Genomic DNA, 27,840 nt, shown 5'->3' with positions numbered 1-27,840 from the left:
TTAAGTCTATTAAAATTAATTTCACTTATCCTTCATTTAAGGCGGCTTCTACAACATTTACAAATCACACAAGTGGCTTGCAATTTTTGCTCACGTATTTTATTATTATTATTATTATTATTATTATTATTATTATTATTATTATTATTATTATTGGACGGCGCTGGTAGAAGATGCAAGAGGGGAGAAGGTGTCGTGCAAAGGGAGGTAGTGCATTTTCTACAAAGTTTCTGGAGGGGGAAGCAAGAAGGGAATCGGGGGAAGCTTGGGAGATGTGACCTAGCGTGACAATACTCAGTGGGAAGTGGAAGGCGGGCTGGGTTTGGTTTGTTTGCACTCCCCACCCCCGCAGCTAACGGTGCAGGCGGCAGGGCTGCAGCCCGGGCCCCCTTCGCCGCCAGGCCTCGGGGTTCGGCCGGAGCGCTATCTCGGAGCACACCTGCGCGCCCACCGAGGTGCGCGTCGGCGAACCCTGGCGCTGCGCCCACGCCCCCTCCCCCCGGATTATTTTCCTGCCACCAACCGTCAGTCGCGCACTTTTCCTCCAGAGAACTAGCGAGGAGGTCGGAGGCGCCGGGTAAGCGTCCTCCCACTTTTCCCTCAGCCCGATCCCGAGAGCCGAGACGCCGAACGCGGCCGTCTGCGGAGCCGCCGCCCGCTGGCCCGGAGCCCCGGCTCGTCCAAGCGGCCTGGGTGGAGCCGAGGCCGCCCGCCTTCCCCGCCATCCCCGCCATCCCCGCCATCGGCGAACGCGAGCGGCCGTCGCCAGCCGGCGGGAGAGCAGCAGCGCCGGGGGCCTCCGGGCCGCGGGGGGCCGCTGTGACCCGCCTCGGCCCCACTGCGGGAGGGCGGGCGGGAGGGCGGGGAAAGCGGGGGCTTAAACGAGAGCGTCCGCCAGCCCAGCCGTAGGGAGCCGGGGAGACGGGCGCTGGGCTGCGGCGCGTCGGCTGGGGCCCGGAGCGCGGAGGAGCGAGCAGGGCCCGCCGGTCCTCCTCATGAGGCCTGAGTGAGGCGCGGCGGTGACAGGGCGGCCCGCGGCGCCTCCCGCGCGTCCTGTTCGGAGCGGCGGCGGCGGCCCCCGTGGGAGAGCAGGAGCATGTCGGACAGTTTCGATCGGGCTCCAGGTGCTGGTCGGGAGCGGAGCCGGGGCCGGGGCCTGGGCCGCGGAGGGGGCGGGCCTGAGGGCGGCGGGTTCCCGAACGGAGCGGGGCCTGCGGAGCGGTCGCGGCATCAGCCGCCGCCGCAGCCCAGAGCCCCGGGCTTCCTGCAGCCGCCGCCGCTGCGCCAGCCCAGGACCGCCCCGCCGCCAGGGGCCCAGAGCGAGGCCCCCGCCGGCTCCGCGCGGCCTCCCCGGCCTGGGGCGCTCCCAGGTACGGAGCAGCTCGAGGGGGCCCCGGTGCTCCTGGGCCAGCCTCGCCCCCACCCCCCGCGCCAAGGGCCGCGCGCCGAATCCGCCCCCCCGTTCCCCGAAAGCATTCCCCGGGAGAGGGGGCCCCGCTCCGCACGGGGTAGGAACTGGGTTTGGAAGGAGGTGCTGGTTGCCATCCTTTGTGCGCTCCGGCTGGGGGAGGGGCCGGGGCCCGGGTCCGGTGAGAGGTCTGGCGTCCCGGGAGGAAGTGGAAATCACCTACCTGTCCCTGGTGAACCCGGGCCCGGGCGAGCAGCCACTTCTTAGTCCAACTCCTTAAGAGAGAGGGAAGGGGTGGGAAAGGCTCTCGAACGTTCGTTTCGGAGGCAGGTATATGCACTGGCGAGCCAAAGCAGGGCTATTGTTCCCTTTTGCAAGCTCTTTGTAGGACTCTTAACCATCTTACATTCTGTGTTTAACTCCCCAAATCCGGAAGTTCTCAGACGGTTTCTCAGTATGTAGTAAGTTGTTATATACAAAGGAATGAATACATCTAGCACTGCTTTTTTTTTCTTTCTCAGAACAAACGAGGCCCCAGAGAGCTCCACCTAGTTCACAGGATAAAATCCCACAGCAGAACTCGGAGTCAGCAATGGCTAAGCCCCAGGTGGTTGTGGCTCCTGTACTAATGTCTAAGCTGTCTGCGAACGCCCCCGAATTTTACCCATCAGGTTATTCTAATTATACAGTGAGTACATTCATTTCTCCTACTACTCCGTGTTGATACTATTAGAATAATGTGGTTAGTCTTTCACTAGAGTATGCTGGCTGCTTTTTGTACTACACACAGAAATACCTTATTCAGCGAAGCCGTGGTTCCGGAATATAATTTGTAGTTATATTCATGGTATTGAATGTAAGCTTGTGAGACTAGGGATTCTCGTCTGCTTGTTTCCCTGTTGTGTACCTAGTACTTAGAAAGTAAATGTAAAATCACAAGCCTGGTATAAAAAGCCTAATTTCAAGGATATCTTCAATTTGTAAAAGTAAAATCTCCTTCTGAACCTATGGACAACCTGTACAGTGAGTGGCCAGGAGAGCTTCCTTTAGTTTGATTTTAGCCAGATTGCAGAATATTCCTGGTGCCTTTGGAGTAAATAACTTTTTGCTGCAAGTAGGTAGTTCATAAATGTTGAGAAATGCATATCTGGGCTCTTTATTTCTAGAAGATGTACATTGATTGTGTTAAGATAATATTTCTGGTGCTGGCTGTATGCAGAAATATTGTGAAAGTTTTTGTTGTCTTTATTTTTTTGTTTTGAGTCAAGCAAGGCAGTCCTCCTGCCTCAGCCTCCCAAATCTGGAATTACAGGCATACTTTACCATGTTTCGTATGTAAGCAATTTTGGTAAAGTGTTTACATAAGTATATGTAGTCATAAAGAACTTTTCATGCTTTTATTTTTGTCAGTAATGTAGCAAATTTTATCTGGTCTTAGTTTTCTTAGTAGTAGGACTCCCAAAGCATGGTTGGACTATAGGAAGAAATTCACTTGTCCTTGTCAAACTCAGATGAGTCAGTGAATAGAGATTAACTTCAAAAAAGGGGAGTGAATAACAGTGATGAATTGAAAAGATGACTGGTATACCTTAGCATGAGGCCTCACTCTCAGTCTATTAAATGACAACACAGTAGGAACTCAGCTCAAAGTTGACACACTGACAGCTAGAGCTGGCATCACAGCCAAAGAGGAAAAGTGTCAGCATCCTCTAAGCCTCAGTTATCCCCTTAGAATTATCCTCATGTCCAGGGTTAGCCGTTAGGGGGTTGCTTGGTTTGGTTTGGTCTTAGATAATTTTGATACATATCCCTAATCATCCTTGAACTTGATACCCTCCTGCCTCACAGCCTTTCCTGTGCTGACATGTTACAAACCATTTTTCAAAGCTTATGTAAATGAAGATCTGTAGACTAGGTTGCTGTTCTAACTCTACATTTAAATTTCTGTTGGAACATAGTTTGAGGTAACTTATTCACATCATTGGACTCTATCAAGGTTCCATTTGTCCACTGATCAATGGATAGCTTCTACTTTGGGGCTATTGTGAATGAGATCATTGTCTCTGCCCATGTCCTGATTGATATATGCCTTTATTTCTGCTTGGTATGTAAAAGTAGAATTTCGGGAGCAACCTTAGTAGAAACAGCTGTCTTCTCTAACGAGGTCATTCCACTCTACGTTCTTCAGTGTTTGATTGCTACTTGCTGTCCTTCCTTGTCAGCACTCGGTGTTTTCTCTTTAGCCATCCTATTAGTTTTACTTTCTGTTTTTCATAGCTTCTGTAATCTATATTTGGTTCTCTTTCCTGTTTGACACGTAGAGAATCTGCACTTGGTGGAACTAGAAACTCTGTGCACCCTTTAGAAAAAATGCTTTGGGACTAGACAAGAGGAAGTATAAGTATGACAAGAAAAGCAGTTGATTTGGTGAAAAAAGACATTTGTCATGAAAAGTAAAAATTAAAGAGTCGCTCCCCCAAAAATTGTATTTGGCTCAGAGAGGAAAGGAACCATGGAAGCTCTGTGAGTGGTTGAATAATTCAACTCTTAAGAATGTTTTACTTGGGGCGCTAGGGAAATAGCTTGGAGCTTAACACTGGCTGCTCTTCTAGAGGACCCGAGTTCAATTCCCAGCACCCACGTGGTAGCTCACAACTGTCTGTAACTCCAATTCCAGGGGATATGGTGCCCTCACATAGACATGTATGTCTATACATGCAGGTAAAAATCATTAATTACATAAAAATAAATCTCAAAAGGAAAAATTAAGAAAAAAAGGTTTATTCTTTAGCACCCAAAAACAGTTACCTATTTGTCTGTTTTCTTTCCTGTTGACGTGAACTATTTTATGATAGGAGAAATAGTTATTGTTGTTGTTTTCTTTCAAAGTCCTGAATACAAGTCAAATGACCCTTTATGAGCAAATGTGTCTGTGGGTGTGTGCAGGTGAGTGCATTTGTCTGAGAGGCCAGAGAGGCTAGATCTCTCTTTGGAGCTGGATTCACAAGATGGTTGTGAGTGGCCCATGTGGATGCTAGGAAAGGAACAAGGTCTTCTCTATAGGGCTGGTACGTGCTTTTTTTTTTTCCTTCTTTCTTTTTTGAATGATTTGTTTTTATTATGTGCATTGGTGTTTGGCCTGCATGTGTGTCTGTGTGAAGTTGCTGGATCCTGAAACTGGAGTTACAGAAAACTGTGACCTGTCATGTAGATTCAAACCTGGGTCCTCTGGAAGAATAGGCAATACTCTTAAACACTGATCCATTCCTCTAACCCCATGATACACGCTCTTAACCACCGAGCCATGTTCTCTACCTCACCACCAGCACTTACTTTGAATCAGTCTTGGTGGGTTTTTTTTTTTTTTTTGGTAGGAATTCTTTGGTATCTATTAGTACATCAACTTCTCTGTTCATTGTACCAAAACAAATGAACTAGTATGTTTTAGTTAGTTGCCAGCGTTTAATTAAGTAGGATATTGGGAAGTTTATATTGACTGGTTTCTGTTCAAATCATGAGAAATAGCCATAATGGACTGAAATTGGTTGAAGCAAATTGGCAGCATAATTAAATTTCTTCTTCCCTGGCTGACTTCCTAAGTGGTAATTCTCCTGGATTTTGTGGATACTTGGGCTTGCTACCTTGTCCTAGTATTTTGTCACCCTTACTTAACACTAAAGTTTATTCAAAGTCCAAGTTAAATGCTTTTCGGTCCATTTAGTACAGAACAGGAGCATCCTCCTTTATCCCAACTCTTCAGATAAACTCGTATGAGGAAAACTTTTCCTGATAGGAGCCGTGATGCAGAATTAGCTAGAACCAGTCCCTCCACAAATAGGTTCTGTATGCAGTGGTGGGTGGGGTACTGGTCTTGTAGGGCACAGTGGAGAAAACTCTCTTTACAGGGCCTTTTCTAGTAGTCAGCCTTCTGTTTCTGGAAATCTTTGAGCCTGCTCTTGTATACATTACTGGGTCAGTAAGATGGCCCAGCAAGGTAAAGGCACTTACTACTAGGCAGATGACCTTAAGTTCAGTCCCTGGGGGACCCGTCCACATGATGGAGAGAACCAATTCCCAAAAGCTGTCCTCTGGCTTCCACACAGGTTCACTAATCCAGCTGCTAGAATTTCCGCTTTTCTTGCTGGGTCTCAGCAGGTTTCTGTATCCATCTGTTCCTGGTTGCTTCTCAGACTAATATGGCTAATATTAAGTTTACTTACTAATAAAAAAGGAACTCCTAAAGCATTCATTAAGAGGCAGAAATGTTTCTGTGTCACCACCCCATCACCACCCAAAAAGCTTTTTTCCTAAAAGCATCTTCGAGTTACTGCTGCCTTTTTTTATCTGTTTTCAGTATGGAATACAAATCTGCAGTGTGATTTCCCCCTAGATAAGTTGATACAATTTTTATGATTGTCAAAGATCTGATTTTTAAATATGTAGTGTTCTTAAAATTTCTTTCTCTTAGGCCCTGAACAATACATGAAAATCTTTTTAGTTTAAAAGTTCCAGTGTGGTAGATGTCAAAGTTACCTTTTGTAGTCTTTAAAGATCTCTTGTGTGATTTTATTAGAACTGCATATTTAATATTGCTAATCTTGTTAAGCTTTCCTTGTGTATAATCTCCTTTACTTCCGAGACTGCAGCCATCGTTCTCTTCTAGATTTTAGCTATGCACTTGACCTGGGCATCAGTTCTCCTCGCTTAGCTCTCCTTCCATTTCTGATGGGTGTTTCTCTAGCATCCTTCTTCCCCTCGGGTCATAGTACCTAGGGTTCTGTTTTTCCATTTTATTACCTTTTTTGTGAATCCTGCCTGCTCCCAGAATCTGATATCTGAATCACTTTCCTGTTACTTCTTGATGAGGATTCTCACATTTATCCTCAGGTATAAAACAATTATCTTTTCTAGATCTTTTTTCTAACAAGGTTGTGGCAGAAACTTAGTATGTTGACATTTCCATCCTTTTTATGTTTCAGTCCAGCAAGCCTAAGTCAGTTGTCTTCAAATTGAAGACAGATAAATTATTTGAAAAAAAGCTGATACAAGTGATACAGACTTTGATCAGGCATGGTGTGCTGCCTGTCTCTGAGAGCACTGTTAAGGTGATGGGCCTGAGGGCTCTCCCCTGCTCTCTACAGAGCACATCTGAATTTTTTTTAATGACTTAAATTTTTTTTTAATGGGCATTGGTGTTTTGCTTGTGTGTGTGTCTGTGTAAAGGTGTCAGTCCCCTGGAACTAGAGTTACAGGCAGTTGGGAGCTGCTTTGTGGGTGCTGGGAATTGAACCTGGCTCCTACAGAAGAGCAGCCAGTTCTCTTAACTGCTGAGTGTCTCTCCAGCTCCTCATTGCAGCTCTGCTTTTACTCACCAGACTTGAATCCTATTTTGAGGGGTCTATTGACAGTATATAAAGCTGACATTGGACATTCTGAACTGTTTTTGTCACAGTGAAAGAGAGTTGATAGAAAATTAGTGGCTTCAACTGATGCCTTCAGACTTCTCTTTGTCATTATATTAATGTTATGATTCTTTAAGTCTAGAAAACTATGTATACCAAAACCTTTTTAATTCTGAAATTCACACAGATTGGTGGTTAAATATATTAATAATGTATATGTTTTTAATGCTTAATTGCTTTCACAACTTTCTAATAAAGTAGCAGTGCTTGTAATAATATTTTTTCTCTCCAGATGTGTTGTCAGTTGTTTAGCTTTGCAGAAATGTTAGATCTATACAAATAAGTTCCTTTCTTTAAAGGGGGGACATTATGTATGCTCTTTTTATTTAACAAATTATCTTGGGGCTATTTCTTTTTTCTTTTTTTTATTTATTTTTTGGAGGGGCTATTTCTGAAGGATGGAATATATATACATATTATATTAGAGATGCAATTATATTAGAGATGCATAAATTCTGTCTTGTTTTCTTAAGTGGCTATATTAAGGCTGATTATATGAATGTACAGTAATAAATTTAACCAATTTCTTGGTTATAGATTGTTAGGTTTCTTGGCAATGAACATACTTATATTATGTCATATTTGTGTTCTGAGTCTTAGTTGTTTTGAGGGTAGTATAATATAAAGGTACAATTTTTCATCAGCTTTGTGACTGTACACAAATTATTCTAGTTCTAATGCAGTCCTTCTTTCTATAAACTCCTTTTCCCCACCACTGCTTTTAGACTTAGCCTCCTTAGTGTGCCCTCATCATACACGATCTACCTCTCTCATTGACTCCTCACAGCCTTCAGCCTTCCTCAGTTTTGTTTTATTGACGTTTTTCCTCAAAGGTATTAAGTCAAGTCCCTCCCTCTTTGGAGCCAACATACTGCATCTACCTACTGCATAGGGTATCTCCCATAGTTTTTGAGGGTTTGGGAGGAATTTTGTTTGTAATGCATTTTCCGTTAGGTCAGATGTTAACTCCTACTTTAATTTTTTTTTTTAGATTCATTTGTTCTGTTTTATGTGTATGGATGTTTTGCCTATTAGTAATGTGTGTGGATTGTGTATATGCCTGCTCCTGCACAGGTCAGAAGAAGGCATTGGATCCCCTAGAACAGGAGTTAACAGGTGGTTGTGAGCCACCATGTGAATGCTGGGAACTAAACCCACATCCTCTGCAAGAGCAACAGTGCTCTTATCCACCCCCCCCCCCCAGATATATGAACTCTCAAGACCCTAGTTATCTCAGCATCTGAATGTACCTTGCATCGTGAGATTTGAGGAGAGAACTTGGTCTGCTTTATTCGTGGCAGTTTCTGTGTCACGTCCTTTCAGCACCCATACAGTTGGCACGCAGGCTCTCGGCATGGACTGCTGGTCCCATCTACCTCAGTGTCCAGGGCTGGAGCTACTGGCATGTGCCTTGAAAGGATGTCAGACACAGTCTTACCAGAAAGAACATCTCCCTTGTATGGTATTTTTTTGTACTCATTGACTCTAGAACTTAAAGTCCTTCATAAGCTGCTTCTCTATTTTGCTCATTATTTTTTCATATGATTTGTAATTTGGGTTTATTTGGAGAACGATAAATCTTATCAAGCAGTGTATGTATTTGAACATAACAGATAAACTTTAGAATGTTTTGGGTAGTATTCCATGTGATGAGAGCAAGAAGAATCTTAAGATTATTATTACTATCCATATTGGTTAGAAACCTAATAAAGCAGCCAGAAAGTCTCCCACCATCTTGATTATGATGTAATCTTGTATTTAAGCAGTTAAGTATGCTTCCCTGTCCTTGGGTATTGGCAAATAGATGACAAAGCACACTAGTTTTTTTTTCTTTCTTTTCATTATAGATGTTGTCAAACATCTACAAAGATATACTGAGTAGTATAATATAGTTCCCAGGCTGGCAATTCTGGTTTTTATATTTGGTCCATTCTTTCCCTATAGTGTTACGTTTTTGTTTTTTAATTTATTTTTATTTTATGTTCACTGGTGTTTTGCCAACATGTGTATCTGTGTGAGGTGTCGAGCCCTGGAACTGGAATTACAGACAGGTGTGAGCTGCCATGTGGGTGCTGGGAATTGAATCTGGGTTCTCTGGAACAGCAACTTATTGCTCTTAAATGCTGAGCCATCTGTCCAGTCCCCTTTCCTTACAGTTTTAATGCAAAATTAGTAAGTAGGTCTTATTTCATCTGTAACTAGATTCTTCTTATATTGTTTATTATAGTGAAACTTTATTTCCTTGCCATAATATAAGTCTGCTAGGATTGAAAAGACAATTCTTTGTCTTAATGGAGCTCCTTCTGTTAAAACGTGTTAGGCAAGGAAAAGGAATAGCTAGCTGAGTGCTCTTCAATTTTGGTCTTTAAAGTTATGTGAGATCCCTTTAAAAAAATCATTGCTAGAAACACCTCAGCTTAAAGCACTGCACGCTTGCTTTGCTAGTTATACGAATTAAATTGTTTTATTCCATTTTCGTTTGTTTTGTTTTAATTTTGAACTGTAGGAATCCTATGAGGATGGTTGTGAGGATTATCCCACTCTGTCAGAATATGTTCAGGATTTTCTGAATCATCTTACAGAGCAGCCTGGCAGTTTTGAAACAGAAATTGAACAGTTTGCAGAAACCCTGAATGGATGGGTCACAACAGACGATGCTTTGCAAGAACTTGTGGAACTCATCTACCAGCAGGTAGGTAGGCTCGTAGCAGGAGATGACTGGTAGTTTCCCAGAGCCCATAGACGGTGACTGTTATTTGAAGAAGGCCAGGTCCCTGTCCGTACTTGTTAATGCTTTGTGGATAAGAGGAGCATTTGAAGTATGTTGGGGGTAAAATTCCTGTAGTTAGAGATCCAAGGCTAGAGCCAGGCCACACTGTCAGTTGACCTGCACAGCCCAGCTCTGTAGAAGCAGCATGTATGGCTTAGCCAGGGCTCTGTGCACAAGCAGCAGTACAGAAGAGGTCTAGGCTCAGACAAGGAAATCTACAAAAGAATCACACATACCCCTATTTTTTTGCACCTAAAGCTAATATACACAAAACAGTTGTAGGTTTTTTTTTTCTCCGTGTGTTTAATTCTCTAGGATTCTTGGAGAAGGTGAGAAAAAAATGTGAGAGAAATTTCTTGCCTCACAAATGAGGTGGTGTTGAGGACCAAGTTCAGTGGCAGAGTGTTGGCCAGGCAAGTGCAGGGCCCTAGCACTGAGATAGATAGACACAAATAAGCCAGGCTGCAAAATAGTCCAGTATTAAGTTTCAACATTTCTTGTCTTCATTTGTTTGTTCATGTGCTTTTGAGATGGTCTCACTCTGTATTTCAGGCTGGCCTGGGTCTCACTATCCTAGACTGGCCTTGAACTAAAGGTAATTCTGTCTCAGCCCTCCAACGCTGTAGGTTTTAAAGATGTGTATCTTAAGTTCTTAAAATACTTAACCAGTTTAAAAAAAAAAAAAGACTTAACCAGTTATTTCTGTGTCATTTAACATTCAGCTTTTGTTGTCACATATTGGGCAGTGGCATGTTAATACCATTATAAAGGGTATTAGAATGGTGTCTTTTTTTCCCCAAAAACTTTAGTTTTTAAAATGGTTTTCAGTACAGTTTTAAGTTTGAGAAGGTTCCTTTTTTACCATACCCAAAGAGTTACTAACACATAGAGAAGAGCATACATTACAAGGATAAAACCCACAGGCATTACTCCAGCTTCCAAGAGGTATGTCATCCTTAGCTATCAAGATTAGTAAGGCTGCTTTAATTAAGTGTATAAGTTAATTCTGCCACATAAGACCAAAGAGAAAAAGCAGATAGTCTAGAAAGGAATGAGTTTTCTTGACTAGTGTTGCTGATGGATCTACAAGTTTACACTTGAGACGGTAAGTTGTGCATTTCCAGTGGACTTTGAGCTCTTGCCCCACATGAATGCTATCCCTCTCTACTTTGGGTGTGGGGCATTGTCATGGAAAGTTCAGTGAAAGAAGAATATACCCTGTCTGAAAAAAGAAAAAAAAATCATATTGTAAAAAATATTGTAGGTGGAGAGAATGGGAGATAAGAGTAGGGTTGCTTAAAGCAAGTGGTAGCTAAAATCTCATTTTCCAGTGAGGGGAAACAAGTAGGCAATTGTGTTTAAACTAACTGACAAACAGTTACAGAGGCTAAAAACCCTTCAGCCAATAGCGGGAAAAGCAAAGTTTCACTTTCTTTTGATAAGCATTTATAGTATAAGGAGAAATCATGTTTGTTTGTTTTGTTTTGTTTTTGAAGTGAATCAAATATAAGCAAAAAAAAAAACCTAGAAATAGAAAGGTCTAATTATAAAGCGTTTGCTATGTTTCTGATAATGCTAAGATTCTACAATGGTTACTCTAGCTTAGTGGTTGAAAGTGTTACTCCTCTGTCCACACTATGCACATCTGAGCAGAGAGCTTAACTCATTCTCCTCTAGTGAAGTGATACAGAAGGGGCTAGAAGCTGTGATTTATTGGTTATCTCTGTGACCTTGGTCAGGCTTCTGAAGCCCTCTCACGTGTTTTTCTGTCTATCACAAGGTGGTAAACTGCATCCTCCTGTTCTCTAAAATCTGCAGTTGAAGTCTAAATTTTTTAAGTGCTGCTTCTGCTACGAATTCAAGATGTAGCATTTTCTCACTTAGTTTTGCTTTTTATTTTCTATTTTTAAGTAGTTGTTTTGATTTCCTTTTTATTCCATGTGTTTTGGGATGTTCAAGCCAAGTACTGTTAGTCGCCTTTTTGTGTGTCAAACTGAAGCTAGGAAGGTTTCAGTAGTGGCCAAGGTCACAAAGCAGAATATTTGGGTGTCTTGTGGACTGCTAGATCTCAAAGTGTGTGCTGTCTTTTCCTGAGAAACAACATTGATCCGTAGTTTTGTAGCTACCCTCATCATTCATAATTGTTACTAAGCAGTCGTGTACACGTCTGTGTTTTCTGCAAAACTGGGTTAACATCATGAGACATTTTCTGATTGTTTCTGGTAACCTCAGGTGAATGAGGGATAGAAGTCCCCTTACAGTTTTCTATGTACTGTGGTTCTTAGTATAAGGATAGGTGGGAGGATTCACTTTCTTGGGCCTAACAAAAACCTTTTAACATATACTATATAGTTCATTTTAGTAGCCAAATGGTGTTCCTCCATAAGATATTGCTAAGTATTTGCATTGATAATAATGTATTTGTGTCATACAAAACTTTTCTTTTTAAAAGGCCACGTCTATCCCAAATTTCTCTTACATGGGAGCTCGCCTGTGTAATTACCTGTCCCATCATCTGACAATTAGCCCACAGAGTGGCAACTTCCGCCAATTGCTACTTCAAAGGTCAGTGTGAATATAAAATTACAGATAATAGAATTTGACCATTGATGTTTTCTAAACACCTTACGATATAGGTTGTAGGGGAACATAGGCAGACCAGTCTGATTTCCAAACTATTTAAACCTTAGAGTCAAATGTCAGTTTGTCCTTTGCCTTTGGTTTGGGATTTAGAAATGCCTTTCCCAGAATCATCAAAATGACTAGTGATGTGTTTTTAAGTACTTTGGTAGTTTTAGTTTGAGAATTTAAATTTGATAAAAATGAGTAATTCATTTTTCTTGACTGATTTGAACTACCACCTGCATCACACTGCATTCTTAAACTTGAGCTTTAAATCTGATTCTTCATCATGTTCCATCTGTCACTTGTTCTTGTTATTATATAGTCTAGTTGCTATATAATAGCTATGTTAAGAGCTCTAAAATTTTAATTATCTAGATAGTTCTTGTAGAATCTTCTTGCTCTACACCTTTTTACAGTTAGAATTATTGTTTAGATTACACAAGCATTGTCGTTATATTACATATTTAATAGTTGGCATTGATTCATGAATTATTAGGGAAAACTTTAATTTTCTTAAAGTGAGTGTGGTAGCTCACCGAAGACAGGATTGCTTCACTTTCAAGGCTAGCCTGGGATACATACTAAATTCCACTCCAGCCCAGGCTACAGAGTGAGACTCTCCCTCAAAAAACCAAAACTTTTTTTAATCTAATCATTTGAGTGATCTTTAGCAATAAGATTATTTTCATGTTTAATAAGTTTATTATCATTTGTCCATTAATTCTTTAAACATACTTGTATAGTAGAGGGCCTGAGGTGTAGTTTGGGACTAGAGTGCAAACCTCTGAGTTCAGTTTCCACTGTACGTGCCTGCATGTGTGCGCAGACACACCAAAAAATTAGTGATTACAAAATATTTGAGTAAGAATTCTAAAGATAGAACCCAGCTAACATGGAAAAGGAAACCTCACAGGTTCCCAGCCATAGACAAAGAACTGCAGGCAACTAAGGAATGCTGAGTGTAGGGGAAAGTTTTCTCTGGTGTCCTAGGGTTACTGTTGCTGTGATGAAACACCGTGACCAAAGCTGCTTGGGGAGGAGAGGGTTGGTTTGGTTTATGCTTCCACATCATGGTTTATTACTTAAGGAATTCAGGATGGGAACTCAAGCAGGGCAGGAACCTCTCCAGCTCCATTAGCAGGAGCTGATGCAGAGGCCATGGAGGCATGCTACTTACTGGCTTGCTCAGCCTTCTTATAGAACCTGGGACCACTGACCTAGGGTTGGTACCACCCACAATAGGCTGGACCTTCCCACATCATTCAGTAGTTAAGAAAATGCCCTATAGCTGGTTCTTATGGAGCCATTTTCTCAATTGAGGTTCCCTCCTTTCAGATAATTCTAGCTTGTATCAAGTTGACATAAAACTGTCCAGCACACCAAGGGAAGAGGCCATTGGTTATACAATACCAAGTGGTCAGCCCTGAAATCATATGCATACAAGTAACATTATATGGACTGAGCAGGGTGTGCACACGCAGACACACATATACACACACAACAACAATTAAAAATTAAGAGACTAGAGACCATGTATTTGGGTGGAGAGAAGGGATATGAATTATGTAATTATGTTTAAATTTGAAAAAAAAAATTTAAAGTTAGGCCTTAAAGGTGGTTCTCCAAATACACATGTAAAAGATGGATTGTGCTAGCAGCTCAAGTGGATAGCCATTCAGAGAAAAGAAAAAGGAGAGAAGAGTTCCTGTCCTATAGTAAATTAAATGCCAAGCACATCAGACTAAAGGGAGACAAACAGGAAAGTATTTAACAAGTAAATATATCTTGGGTTGTCAAAGCTGTTTTGAGCAAGATATTGTACCCATAGGCCATAAGCTTAGATGAGAAAATTTAGTTAGATATAAATTACATTTGGGAGTAGTCAACTTTATATGAAGTAAAAATTGGAAATTGTATACATAGCAATGAGCTCTTTTATGCATTCGTGAAAGAGATCTCTAGGAATGAGTAAGAAAATGTCTAGTGGGGCTGGAGAGATGGCTCAGAGGTTGAGTACCTGGCTGCTCTTCAGAGGACCTAGGTTCAGTTCCCAGCACCGCAGGGCCACTCACAGCCATCTCTAACTCCAGTTCTGGCTCCCTCTTCTGTAATCTTTGGGTAGTGCATGCTCATGGTACAAAGACCATGCAGGCAAAACACCATACACATACAATAATAAATTCTTAGAAAATATTTCAAATGGTTCTGGATAAATGCAGTTTGGAAAAATAAAAATGGCAAATTTACATATATTTTAAGAACTATCCTTACTATAATTACATACAAATTGTAGTGTCTGGACAGAGAAAGTGGATTACAAACAGAGTATGATGCCAGAAAGGCAGCCTTATTAAATTTCTGTATGAACTTCTACAGTAATATAAGACTATCAGTAATATGACTGGGAAACAGAGCACAGTTCTACCCTTAGAGATATATATGCATGTTTGTGTGTATGTACTTTGAAAAAGACAGAATGAAGTTGTAGTGGTATGGGGTAGTAATCTGGTCTTTATTTTCGCCTTTGTGAAATAAACACAGGTTCTTTCTATAATTGAAAATAGTTAGCTCTGGAGGACTTAGAATCTTTCATCTGGATAATTATCCATAGAGGATAAGAATTTACTTGGGCACATACTTTGTGTCTTTTATCTTATGTCTTTAGAAATTTATAAAAGAAAAAGTCTATTTTATCAAAACTTAACTGAAGTTACAACAGAAGGTAGGAAAGGGTTTGGATAGCTGAGTTGCTATTAATTAGTTAGCCCTTTTATTATTTTAACTGGTGCCCTTTCCATATATATCTTTGAGAATTCCTTTAATATCTTTAAGAAGGTAAGGCACCTTGCTGTGTTTGACTCAAAACATGATGCTCATTAGGTAACGTATGATAATTGGAGTTGGCTACATGGGAACAATAAACATAAGTCTGTGGTCCTTTACACCACCCGCTAAATGTTTGGGCAAGAGAGGATTTCTTTGTGTAAAGAAACTATTATAAGCTGGCTATATGGAAACCATTCGGTCTCCAAAAGCTCTTAACTGCTGAGAGACCTTTCCAGTCCCTTCGTTTGTCTTTTATTTTCTTTTTAAGAGAACGGTCAACATCAGTTTTATAAAACAAATTACTTTCCCAGACATTTCAAAAAAAATTAGAAGAAAATTAAAAACATCCATTTTAGTAATAGTGGCTAACACCATAATTCCTCCCTAGGTTCCATGGTAGACAATTAGGATTAGTTTAGATGCCTTGGAACTGTGAGTATAAAACTCCCAGATTTCTGTTTATTACCTGTATGAGTTAGAGGTATAATCTCTGATAATATACGCTGGGAAGTATAAGAATAAAGAATTTATTGGGTGTGTTGGTGCAAAATCAGGTCCAGATCCTAGGAGGGCCATGAGTTGAAAGCTTGGCTAAGTGACGTAGTAGTTTAAGCCAGACTGGACAACTCAGCAAAAACCCACCTACAAAATGCAAAAAGGGGGCTGGGTATATAGCTCACTGTTGCCTCGTCTTGTGCACACAAGGCCCCAGAGTCAACCTCAAAAAAATTCCCCACCTCTTCAGCTTAACTGGATACACAAGTATAAAGAACACTTTAGAGATGGATAAAAGTAGCAAAAATACCGATAAGGCATGATATAATTTTTCCTGTTTTAGTTCTAGAATGTTCTGAACCTTGTGAAATGTATACTGTTAATATTACAATTTGATCTGCTAGTTTTATTCTTATTCCTGGCAGTATCTTAGAACTGCATCTGAGGTCAGGACAGTGATTGTGCTTGCCTTGGTTGCTATTGGTAACTAGACTGACAAATCTTGGTTTACTGTTGAAAAGTCAGAGCAGTATGAAATGGTTAAAAGATACATCTTTATTAGATGCCGGACGGAGTATGAAGTTAAAGACCAAGCTGCAAAAGGAGATGAAGTGACTCGGAAACGATTTCATGCGTTTGTTCTGTTTCTGGGAGAACTATACCTGAACCTGGAGGTGAGAACATTTCTTATTAGTACTTCAAGGTCTGAACATGTAAAAATGCTTCCAGGAAGGAATTTTTGTTCACGTTATATTTTTACAACATCAAAAATAAAATAGAAGAAAATTAGTTCAATGACCGCTACCAGGTGATAACTGCCTTCAATCACAGCAGTTGGAGGGAATCTTGAGTTTTAGGGTAGCCTGGGCTACATAGTGAGATCCTGTCAAAGTTAAAATGAAAGGGGACCAGGGTGAAAGCAAATCTTTTTATACCTAATTATATTTGAATGGAACATTGATAACTTTTGTTCTGCTCAACAAAATCATAAGTCATCACTAAGCTTTTAAAAGTCCTTATATGCTCAGGAAGCCAACCCTGTCAACCAGGCCAGCATCATGCTTGTAGCGTTACTCCTGCCTTAGCCTCTCATATGCTAGGGTCCTAAGCCTGAGTCCCACAGCCAGGTTCGTTGCTGGGCTATTAGCCATAGAGGATGGCCTTTTTGTAAGTCTTAGTGCATTCCTTTTTCACTCTTTTGCTTTGTTTTACTTTGATTTTGAGACAGGGTTTCTCTGTGTAGCCTTGGCTATCCTGGAACTTTCTCTGCAAACCAGACTGGCCTCCACTTCACATAGATCCGCCTGCCTTTGCTTCCCGAGTGCTGGGATTAAAGGTGAACGCTGCCGCCACCGCCCAGCCACTCCATACACATAATAAAATAAAGTACAACTTGAAATACCTGGGTTTTTTTCATGGAGGCTTAAATTACAGCGTGTTTACTGAAGCAGCACTATTGAAATAGACTTATATTTCTATGATGTTTTATGGGTGATGAATAAGAATTAAATTTATCTATAATCTACAGTTTTATTAGAGGTCTTATTTATATAGAGAACAATTGTAATTAGTTTGGTGAAGTTATTACAGTGTGTTCCTTTTGTTTTTATATTTTACTGAATTTTGCAACTGCTTCATAGGCTATTCATATGTCTGTATCACATTTGAGTATTGCTGCTTTTAGTGTCCTACTGTTTCTTCTCCTAAAGATCAAAGGAACAAATGGGCAGGTTACAAGAGCAGATATTCTTCAGGTTGGTCTCCGGGAACTGCTGAATGCTCTGTTCGCTAATCCTATGGATGACAACTTAATTTGTGCAGTAAAATTGCTAAAGGTTGGTTTTTCTTTAAAATTCCTGTTTAACATTATTTTGTGTGTGCTTGTGCATACCTGGAAGTTAAAAGACATTTTGAGGGGTTTTCTTTCTATCGTGGATTCTGGGAATTAAACTCTGGTTATTGGAAATCTTTCATCCCGGCCCATTTGTAAATTCCCCCTTTTTTTTCCGTTTGTGTGCCCTTACAAAAAAGTTCTTAGTCTATTTTAGCTTTTTATTTTTGACTCCCAGATGAAAGTTTCAAATCAATCTGGAGAGATTTAGCTCTGTATTGGGTACCTTCTTAGTATTCCATTATATTCAGACTTTTGCTAATATCTATTATTTTAATGAACACTGGGCTGTTGTGCATTTGGCAACTGTAGTACTTCTAGTAGTCTTCCATTATCTCTTTATAGATACTTTTGAATATTAAATTTTTGAACAGATTCAGAGGGTCAATGAACATAGGTATTTTATATTGACAGATAATATCCAAGTTTGCTGAGCTACAGCTCTGTACTCTTCTTAGTAATGAATGAGTATAACTTTCTCTACATCCTCAGGGAAAGTAGGATCAGCTTGGGTTTGCTTTTGTCATGGTGAAATAAAAATCCTCGCAATAATTTGAAGTTACGTGATTAGTAGTCAATTTAAGCATTCCTTCATGGTTACTGGCCACGTTTGTTTCTGTGAATGGCCTGTTCATATCTTGTTCATATCTTTAATTTCTTTCTTTTTAAACATCGTGTGTGTGTGTGTGTGTGCCTGTACCTATGGTTTAAGAAGGTGTCACAATGTAGATCTGGCCATCCTGAAACTAGCTCTGGACCAGGCTGACCTCAAACTCACAGATCTGCCTGCCTCTGCATCCCAGGTGCTGGGATTAAAGGCGTTGATTATTTTTTAAAAAAGGACATGCCTTAAAATTTAATAGCTAATCTTAGTCATAGAGGAACTATAACATAATTATGAATGTGAAACTGTATAGCTTTATTTTCTAATTAGTCAAAAACAGAGATGGTATAGACGTCTCCAAATAGAGACAGTCAACGGAGAATAATTGGAAATATCTAACCATTAAATTCATCTTGTTTAAATCATAAAGTTTCAACTTTTGCTAATACCTTTTAAAAATCTCTCCTCTATTGCATTCTTATTTTACTGACATGTGTGCTTTTAGTTGACAGGATCAGTTTTAGAAGATACTTGGAAGGAAAAGGGGAAAACTGATATGGAAGAAATAATTCAGAGAATTGAAAATGTTGTTCTAGATGCAAACTGCAGCAGGTAGGAAAGAAGAAGCTAGTAGATGTCAGACTTTTCTTCTTCTGGTTTTTGTTTTTTTTCTTCTTTTTAGGATTTTGAGTCATTATTACTTCATTAAAGTGATTAAGATTATGGATCAGTTTAGTATTTTGCCTATGATGTGTCACTACTAAGTTTTGTTCAGCTATACTTAAAAACTTAAAATTTTCTTTGTGGTAAGATATGATGAGTCTATTGAGAAAGAAAATGATGTAGACTTTAAACATGGACCTAGTGTTTGTGTAGTGAACCTTACCATAAGTAATATAAAAGACCAGTGTAATTCATGACCATAATATAGTCCGAGTTAAGTGGATCAGATTTCAAGTTTTTTGTTTTTTGTTTTATCAAGACAGGCTCTCACAATGTACCTCTGGCTGGCTGTCTTTTAACTCACTAATGACCAGGCTGGCCTCAAACCCATAGAGATCTGCCTGCCTCTGCCTCCCAAGTGCTGGAATTAAAGGTGTGTACCAGTAAGCCCAGTTTCAAGCTTGTTTTTTAAAAGTAAAAATAATACAGTGAATTATGTCATTGAAAATGTCTAGAAGTTTAAAGCACTGGGTGTCTGTTAAGTTGTAATGAAATATTTTAGAGCCTCACAGCACTTGGGCGGTGGGTACATATTAATTTGATTTCTAATTTTTGTCTATAGAGATGTAAAACAGATGCTCTTGAAACTTGTAGAACTTCGATCAAGTAACTGGGGCAGGGTCCATGCAACTTCAACATACAGAGAAGCCACCCCTGAAAATGACCCTAACTACTTCATGGTATGCCATGTTGGTGTTTTAAGTCTCACTTAATGCTTTGTCTTAGTTACTTTTCTATAGCTGTGATAAAACACCATGACCAAGGCAACTTAGAAAAGAAAGCATTTAATCAAACCTGGGATTGCAGACCGTTAAGAGTTTACAGTGGTGGGGCAAAGGCACAGGTAGGAACAGCTGGGAGCTCACATCTCCATCCACAAACAGAAGTCAGAGCACACTGGGAAACGACATCAGAGTTTTTTGAAACCTCACATCCTGCCTCCAGGACACACTTCCTCCAGCAAAACCACATCTAATCGTTCCCAAACAATTCACCAACTGCAGACCAGGTATTCTAACATATGAGCCTGTAAGGGCTCTTCTTGTTCACACCACATGGTGAATTCAGTATTGGAAATTGAGTTATATAAAACTATTCTCATAATCCAGTGCCAATTAAACATTTTTATCGCCACAGGAGCCAGTAAGGAGATCATATAAATAGATAAAGATCCTCTAGTGAAAAGGAGACTAAATCAAGATTATCCACTGTCAAGATGGATGTAGTAGTAATGTGAAAAAGACCAGGACAGTGATGCGCTGTAGCTTCTGAAATCACCAGATGTGTAGCAGCTACAAAGGACTGCACAACCCTTAAAAACTCCTTAACTTGTAAACTCCTTAAAAATGGCAGGATAATAAGAAAACAAAGCTAAGAGCTAATTCAGCCAGGGATGGATCAACACTAGACAGCAGGACCTAGAACCGCAGAAGGCGAGCAAAACCTAAAAGGTGGAAACCTAAAAGCCATGTGCATTCCCAGTAAATTGGAGGGACTGTTAGGATGTTGGGCTTGCTTGTTTGTGTACAGTATTAACTGCAGGTGATTGATCTCAGCCATACTACTTCAATGTATTTCAAACTGAGCACCTACTTTTTATCATTTTGATTTATCCTAGAATGAACCAACATTTTATACATCTGATGGTGTTCCTTTCACTGCTGCTGACCCAGGTATGTTGTCTCAGTCACTTTTCCCCCATTTTTTAAGTAGTAAATTACATAAAGACTCTGATTTTTTTCTTCGGTGTGGGGGGGTGTTGTTTTGTTTTTCTCTCTAATAACTCTAGCTGTCCTAGAACTGCCTTTGTAGACCAGGCTGGCCTCTAAACTCACAGAGATCCGCCTGCCTCTGCTGGAATGAAAGGTGTGCGCCACCGCTGCCTGGAAGGGTTCATATATTGTAAGATTGTAGGGCTACAATTTGTCATGTGTTGTATTTAAGTTGATTACTTGGGACTATTCTGGGTGATTTGTTTTAGTGTCTTGTCACTTTACCAGTCAGAGATCTCCTCCCTCAGTTAAGGACAGCCATTTTTATTTTGTACTTCTTCTTATTATTTGTTTTTATCTTAACTTTTCAGATGATTAGCATAGACGGTAAAGACAGCTTATATTAAAGTTATTGCAGTTACTAAGAATTACAGACTGCATTAGTGTCCATGATTCAGAGCAAATTAAAATTCAAGTCTCTGTGTACCTTGCAGTAAAGGGTTATTTATAGAAAAATGGCAGTAGTTGTGACAGGTGGAACTGTAGACTGAAAGAGAGAAAGTCTTCCAATTTATTGCAAACTACAACCCGCTACAATTGGGGTTTTTTTTCCAGTCTTTTCCTCTAAATAACAACATTGACTGTCATGTGCCTCTGACACAAGAGTCTGTAGGATGAGGAAGTAGAACTAAGTTATAAGGTGAGCATCTTCAGCTTCACTAAGCCAGTGTTGCCAGAATTGCTTTTCAGCAGTGGTCGTTCCATTTAGTTTTCCGACCCACAGCTTAGACGACTTTTGTTTTTTATTCTTGGCAACACTTAATAGGTATAATTTCTGTCAACCCAACTATATGAAATTCTATGTAGTTATTTTCATGACAATAATACTGAATTTCTTCTGTGTGTTAACCTTTGGTTTTTTTTTTTTTTCTTTGAAAATTGCCTCTTGGTTGTCTTTTCCCCATATTTCTGCTGGGGTTATTTGTCTTACTGATTTGTGACTCCTTACAAAGTCTAGAAAAAGATGATCTTGGTCATTTAACGGTTTTATCCCTTTGTGCTATGTGACTGTCTTTCCATTTTATTTATAATGTATTTTCATATTCATACTTTGAGCTTTAATTTATCAGTCTTTTTTGTGCTGATTTTTACTTACATTTTATTTTCTTCTAAAAATCATACTCTGCTGTTTTCCTATTTATCTACCTAATTTTTACATAGAGAATAGTTTTTAAATATTTTTCACTGTTCTGTTTTAGCAGCAGATATTAACTTAATCTTTCTCTCTTAGTTATAATTAAGCTACCTATGGCATGCTGAATAATATTCATCTTGGGATTCTTTGTCCGTATACTTGTCTTCATATACCAGTAGCCCATTCTTTACTAGTCTTATGTAAATCATGCTGTTTCTGGTAAGACAGATCTTAATCTTTAAAAAGAAAAGAAAATTACTTCAGTGTCAAATTTTTATTGCAAGCTCATTTTTGTCTTTTAGAAATTACTTCAAAATTACAGAGAAGTAAAAATTGCACAAAGAATATCCATTTGGCCATTTCCCAGGTGTTCTTTTGATAATGATTTACTCAGCTTATCTTTTTCTCTGTCTCCACACATTTTATTTTCTTAAACCATTTGCATTATCTGTTTTAGTATGAATGGGGTAGTGATTTTAACATTTATTTATTTATTTATGATTTAAAAAGTCTTATCCCTTGGGCTGTAGGAACCTCTACCCAAAATAGATTTAGATTTGCTTTTGCCTGAGCCACAGGTATATCGCTAACTTGCGAACACTTGGATGGTTGGGTTTTGGTTCTTTTTGTTTTTCCTCATGGGCTTTTTTTTTTTTTTTTTTAATGAGATTAGAAATTCGAGGTCAAATATGCTGTTAAAAACTCTGGGTAAACGGTTTATTCAGAGTGCCTGGCCTCATTCCATTCTCAAACGTATAATCAACCTTCGTTTGCCACTGAGGTGTTTTATTTGCTTTTCCAGGTCCATCCTTTTAAGATGTCAACCCTTAGATGTTTATGAAGGATGAGAGATAGGTATATAGAGCATGAGTTCTATCTTCCTGTTCTACACAGACCTAGGGCCTTGCTTTTGAATGTTTGTGTGTTTTAAATGCCAAGCCCCCTGATGACTGAACACTCCCCCCGTGAGCCTCCAAGCTGTACTGTATATGCATGATGTGGAGTTCCTGTTGGCCTGCGTTGATACATCTAAAAGAATATCATACATAAAGTACTTAAGCAAGAAATCTTTATGCTTAAATTTTCTCTAACCTATCAAAATTGGAATGTCACCAACGCCTGATATTTAGAGTTTTATAAAGACAGTCTTGGAAAAGCTTGGCCCTCACCCAGAAATATTCCCTCAAAATGGGAATGAAGATTAGCCTGTTGTGGTGGAGACCTATAATCCTGCCTACTCTGGAGGTAGAGTCAGGAGGCTTACAACACAGGCCTGAGCAACTTAATAAGATCCTGGTTCAAGATAAAAATTAAGCCAGGCATGATAGTATACACCTTTGATCCCAGTGTTTGGAGGCAGAGGCCGGAGAATCTCTGTAAGTTCAATGGTGGCCTGGTTGGCATAGGCAGTTTCCACAGCAGCCCCGGCCACATAAACAGACCCCTCCCCCTTCTCTCTCTTATACACACACACTCACTCACTCACTCACAAACCAAAACCTATAAAAAGTATAAAGAGCCTGGTGTGGTAGCACACACCTTTATCCCCAGCAATTGGCAGGTGAAGCCTGGAGTTTCTCCTGAGCTCAAGGCCCACCTGGTCTACCTAAAGAGTTCCAGGACAGTCAGCTACAGAAACACTCTCAAACAAACAAAAAGTTGCGAGATTTTGGGGTTATAGTTCAGTTGTAGAGTATTTGCCATAGTATATGGGAGACCTGGGGTTCAGTCTTGAGTTACTCAACTATGGAATGTATTTACATTTAAAATGATAGTGTGTATAAATATTTTAAGGTTTGTGAGCATGCAAGGAAACAAGCCGAATAGAATATAAATTTTATGAAAATATATTATGTAATTACTACTATTTAAACAATGGTCTTCTTAAAGTCATTAAGAGACTATAGAGACAAAACTGTTCATTTCATAGGATTATTCACTTGTTTTTTTCCCTGTATTGTCTTGTAGATTACCAAGAGAAGTATCAGGAGTTACTTGAAAGAGAGGACTTTTTTCCAGATTATGAAGAAAATGGAACAGATTTATCAGGGGCTGGTGACCCGTAAGTTCTCCTTTTCATTACTGATAGATACTCTTTGTATATCCGTGTTCCTGTGCATGTGTGTGCGTGCATGTGGAGGCCAAAGGTTGGTGTCAGGTGTCTCCTTTAGTCACTGTTCACATGATTTTAAGTCGGGTCTCTTGCTAAACCTGGAAGTAACTGATTTCACTTAGGTTGACTGACCTATAGGAATACACCTTTCCTGCCTCTCCAGATCTGAGATTACAATCACTAGTCAGCACACCCAGCTTTTTTGCATGCGTACTGAGCTAAACTCAGGACTGTGTGCTCCACAGCAACTGCTTTACTCTGAACCATTCCCCTCAACCCCTTATTACTCATTCTTTATGAAGCTTCTGTGACCGAGTTTTGAGATAACTAAACTAGAAGAACAATTATAAAAAGAATGGCATTCAAGGGCCAGCAAGATGGCTCAGCTGGTAGAAATACTTCTTCACAAGCCTCATGACTTGCATTCGATTCCTGGACCCCTCCTTGGAATGATGGATGCAGAAAGCCGACTTTAGAGTTGCCTGTCCCCTGCCTTCCAGTAGGCAGCTAAGTGCTGTACTGCAGGAGTGCACTGCCATGCTGCAATGCTTGTGTATTTACAGATACTGGAAGCGGAGGGACAGGGCTTTCTGGATTATGTAATCTCAAAAGTAGCTTCCTGTTACACAGTCTGATTTTAGATACATGGCTAAGTGACCTGTCTCTGTGAGAAGAACCTTGCAGAAATAAGGTTTTTTGTTATTGTTTTTTTGTTTTTGTATTTTTTTTATTTTTTAAAAAAGGAAACAAATTATCTTTTTTCATTTTATATAGTAATCCCAGTTCCCACTCCCTCCCCTCCTTCCATTCCCTCCACTCCACCTTCCCCGCAACCCCAGTCCCCATCCATTCCTCGGAGAGGGTAAGACACATTGCTTTGGGGAAGGTCCAAGGCCCTCCCTACTATATCTAGGCTGAGCAAGGTATCCATCCAGAAAGAATGGATTCCCAAAAAGCCAGTACAAGAAGTAGGGATAAATCCTGGTGCCACTGCCAGTGGCCCTGCAGTCTGCCCCAGCCGTACAGCTGTTACCTACATTCAGAGGGTCTAGTTTGGTCCTAACTTGTCCCTTCCCGGTCTGGCTGGAGTTGGTGAGCTCCCATTAGCTCAGGTAAACTGTTTTAGTTGGTGTCCCCATCATGGTCTTGACCCCTTTGTTCATATTCTCACTCCTCCCACTTTTCAACTGGACTTTGGGAGCTCAACCTAGTGCTTTGCTGTGTGTCTCTGCCTGTTTCCATCAGTTGCTGATGAATGTTCTATGGTAACATTTAAGATACTCATCACGGGGCTGGAGAGATGCCTCAGGGGTTAAGAGCACTGGCTATTCTTCCAAAGGTTCAATTCCCAGCAGCCACATGGCAGCTCACAACTGTCTGTAACTCCCAACTCCAGAGGACCCAAGGACACCTTCACACAGACACACATACAGGCAATATACCAATGTATAAAAAGAGCACTTGCTCCTCTTCTAGAGGACTGGGGTTTGATTTTCAGTATCCATATCTGGTGGCTCACAACCACCTTCAACTCTAGCTTAAGTGGAACCAATGCCCTCTTCTGACCTCTGTGAGTACAAGTACACATGTTACATGTATGGACACAGATACTTACATACAAATAAATAAATAAATAAACAGAAATAAATAAATCACAGAAATAAGTTTAATGTTAATTAAACATAACTACTGGAAGGGTAAAACTTTTTTAATGGAATACAAAATTATAGGCAGACTCATTTCTGAAATCATGTTCTAGTTAAAGTATTTATTAAGAAGGTGTGAACTTATACATGTGAAGCCTTCTATTAATTTTTAAATGCACATATCTAAAAACAGAATTCAGTCTAGGAAAGTACGCTTAACATCTCCAGACATTTCAACATTTTGAGGAATAGTAAAGTCACATGATCATTTTTGGCTTCTTTTGCAGATATTTGGACGATATTGATGATGAGATGGACCCAGAGATTGAAGAAGCTTATGAAAAGTTTTGTTTAGAATCAGAGCGTAAGCGAAAACAGTAAAGTTAAATCTGAGGCTATCAGGGTTTTTGTTTTGTTTTTTTTTTTTGTTTTTTTTTTTTTTTTTAGTTTAGGTCTGGTGATTTAGCAGAACACAGGAAAGCAAGAAACTTTGTGTCAGGCTTATACCAAATTAAGGATGTTGAGTTATGTTACTAATGTATGCAACTTTAATTTTGTTTTAACACTACCTGCCAAAATAAACTTTATTCCCTGTAACTTAAAAATGTGTATATATATATAATAGTTTTATTATGTACAGTTAATTCTACTGTTTTGGCTGCAATAAAGTCGATTTTGAAATAAATGAAATGTTGAAAGAAAATTTTGCTAGCTGATTAGATGCTTATCGTTCAACTTTTTCTTGAGGTGAAAAGTCTTAGCCTGGAATTACATATTACTGCCAAAATGTAGCATTCTCTTTTAGGTATGACTATTACAGATTTTATTTTAGTTTAACATTTATTTCTCTATAAATTTAGTTTCAAATACTAATCATGATCATGAAAATCTTTAGCACCAAAGTCTTGGGGAATATAAACAACTTATTACATATGTAGATGCTATTTGATATCAAGGGCTTTTAAACTGTCCTTAAATGAGAGGGGTGAGTGGGGCTTAGAACACCACCTAAGGAGCCAAGACTTCATTGAGGATTTATTCCAATTCAAGAATCATTTTCTCTGTTTGACTTGACTAACTTCATCGCCCTCCATCCTACAGCATTACTCTGCTTTCTTTATAAGGCGTTCTCATTTTTATTTCACAGCATGGATTGCATTGACTTTTTACCAGAGAACTGGAGTAGGTGTTTGTCATTCAGGTTTTCATCTGCTTTATAATTGATATGCCGTGAATATCACTTTTCTAATACTTTTACTATACTGTACCACCTTGGCCCTATTTAAGTAATGTTTTTACCTAATGTCAAATCTTTTTCCAACTAACTAAAAAATAAGAAAGGGTTGCTTGTAAATATGCATGTAAATAGTTGTGTTAATATTAACACTCACTGTTTTACATTTGGTACATCTGTCTGCTTATACAGTTAGTTTTCTCACTTTTCTGCTTGTTTGTTCATCTGTATTAAAATTAGAATTTGAAAATAAAACTTAGTTTTGTTCTAAGTTTTTGAAATGGTATTTTAAGGAATTTGTTAAGCTTGCTTACATGAAATAAAGGTTTAGAAGTTAGAGAAATTGTAAGATGGAGATATTCAATACTCACTTGAATAATTCAATAACAATAAATGAATCTGGGAAATTAACAAATACATTAATTTCTAGAGTCCATGTTATAAAGAGCAAGTACATTACATAGTTGGGTGTTTTGGAATTTGTCATATCAGCACAGACTGCAGTCTTGGGACATAATAGTTACAGCACATTAGAACAGATAACCCAGAGATAACTGGGCTGCGTATGTTTTAGACATCTAGTGGTCATTGTGTAAACATCCAGGATTTGACACCAGCCTACTGTCACCAGTACTGTACTCAGTGTAACTATTAACAGAATCTACCTGCATTGTAAGTTCTACATAAAAAAAAACTACCCAGAGTCTGGTGCTAGTTCATCTGCTTAGCATGAGGCGGCCTTAAGTTCACTCCCTAGAACGAGAAGTAAGAACCACCTTAGATATGAAAACGGTGGACTGGTGATAGGTAGCTTGAGCAGCTGTGGGCTATAATCATTGGAGCCATTTGTGGCGATGAGGACTTAAGCTAGGTCTAGACCTGAGGCGTTGACTAGAATGTTGACAATTTGCAGGTGGTTGCTTCGTTTCCCTTTGAACTCTTCACAGCATTTTAACTGGATTCTGAGACTGAGCATGTCAAAACAGGAAGAAGCTGCATTAAGAAGCCATGTAGCCGTATTTATTTTCTTGGTTCTAAGTTTGTAACCATATCATGAGTTGGTCCTGTGTTACGTTGTCTTGTAGATTGCATGTCTTCACCAGGAACAAGTATGGACGCCTCGTAGAAATAAGAAT

The 27,840-nt window shown here is 39.7% G+C and overlaps 1 protein-coding gene across 3 annotated transcripts; it reads left to right on the top strand.

Moving 5' to 3' along the window:
- Positions 1 to 379: 379 nt before the first annotated feature.
- Positions 380 to 25,936, top strand: Paip1 (poly(A) binding protein interacting protein 1). Of its 3 annotated transcripts, none has more exons than XM_041646400.1 (11): positions 380 to 577; positions 1,930 to 2,096; positions 9,377 to 9,562; positions 12,093 to 12,205; positions 16,149 to 16,260; positions 17,296 to 17,421; positions 18,587 to 18,693; positions 19,367 to 19,484; positions 20,423 to 20,477; positions 23,680 to 23,773; positions 25,758 to 25,936. In XM_041646400.1, the coding sequence occupies exons 2-11, from the start codon at positions 2,001 to 2,003 to the stop codon at positions 25,849 to 25,851; spliced, it is 1,101 nt and encodes a 366-aa protein (XP_041502334.1). In that variant the 5' UTR covers positions 380 to 577; positions 1,930 to 2,000; the 3' UTR covers positions 25,852 to 25,936. The 3 variants fall into 3 exon arrangements, with proteins under 3 accessions (XP_041502334.1, XP_041502332.1, XP_041502333.1); XM_041646398.1 differs by lacking the exon at positions 380 to 577 and adding an exon at positions 902 to 1,370; XM_041646399.1 differs by lacking the exon at positions 380 to 577 and adding an exon at positions 905 to 1,124.
- Positions 25,937 to 27,840: the final 1,904 nt, after the last annotated feature.

This window comes from Microtus oregoni, unplaced genomic scaffold, assembly GCF_018167655.1.
Source record: "Microtus oregoni isolate MIOR12 unplaced genomic scaffold, Mior012 000132F_ref0000261, whole genome shotgun sequence".
Lineage (NCBI taxonomy): Eukaryota > Metazoa > Chordata > Mammalia > Rodentia > Cricetidae > Microtus > Microtus oregoni.
The sequence above is the reverse complement of the archived record's forward strand: the minus strand, read 5'-3'. Positions and strand labels throughout refer to the sequence as shown.

What these genes read in the sequence shown, in the direction of transcription:
- Paip1 (XM_041646398.1), top strand. Translation starts at nt 1,097, where the DNA reads ATGTCGGACAGTTTCGATCGGGCTCCAGGTGCTGGTCGGGAGCGGAGC. An exon ending in TTTCACTGCTGCTGACCCAG is followed by an intron (nt 20,478 to 23,679) that starts GTATGTTGTCTC and finishes ATTGTCTTGTAG; the next exon opens with ATTACCAAGAGAAGTATCAG. An exon ending in TTATCAGGGGCTGGTGACCC is followed by an intron (nt 23,774 to 25,757) that starts GTAAGTTCTCCT and finishes CTTCTTTTGCAG; the next exon opens with ATATTTGGACGATATTGATG.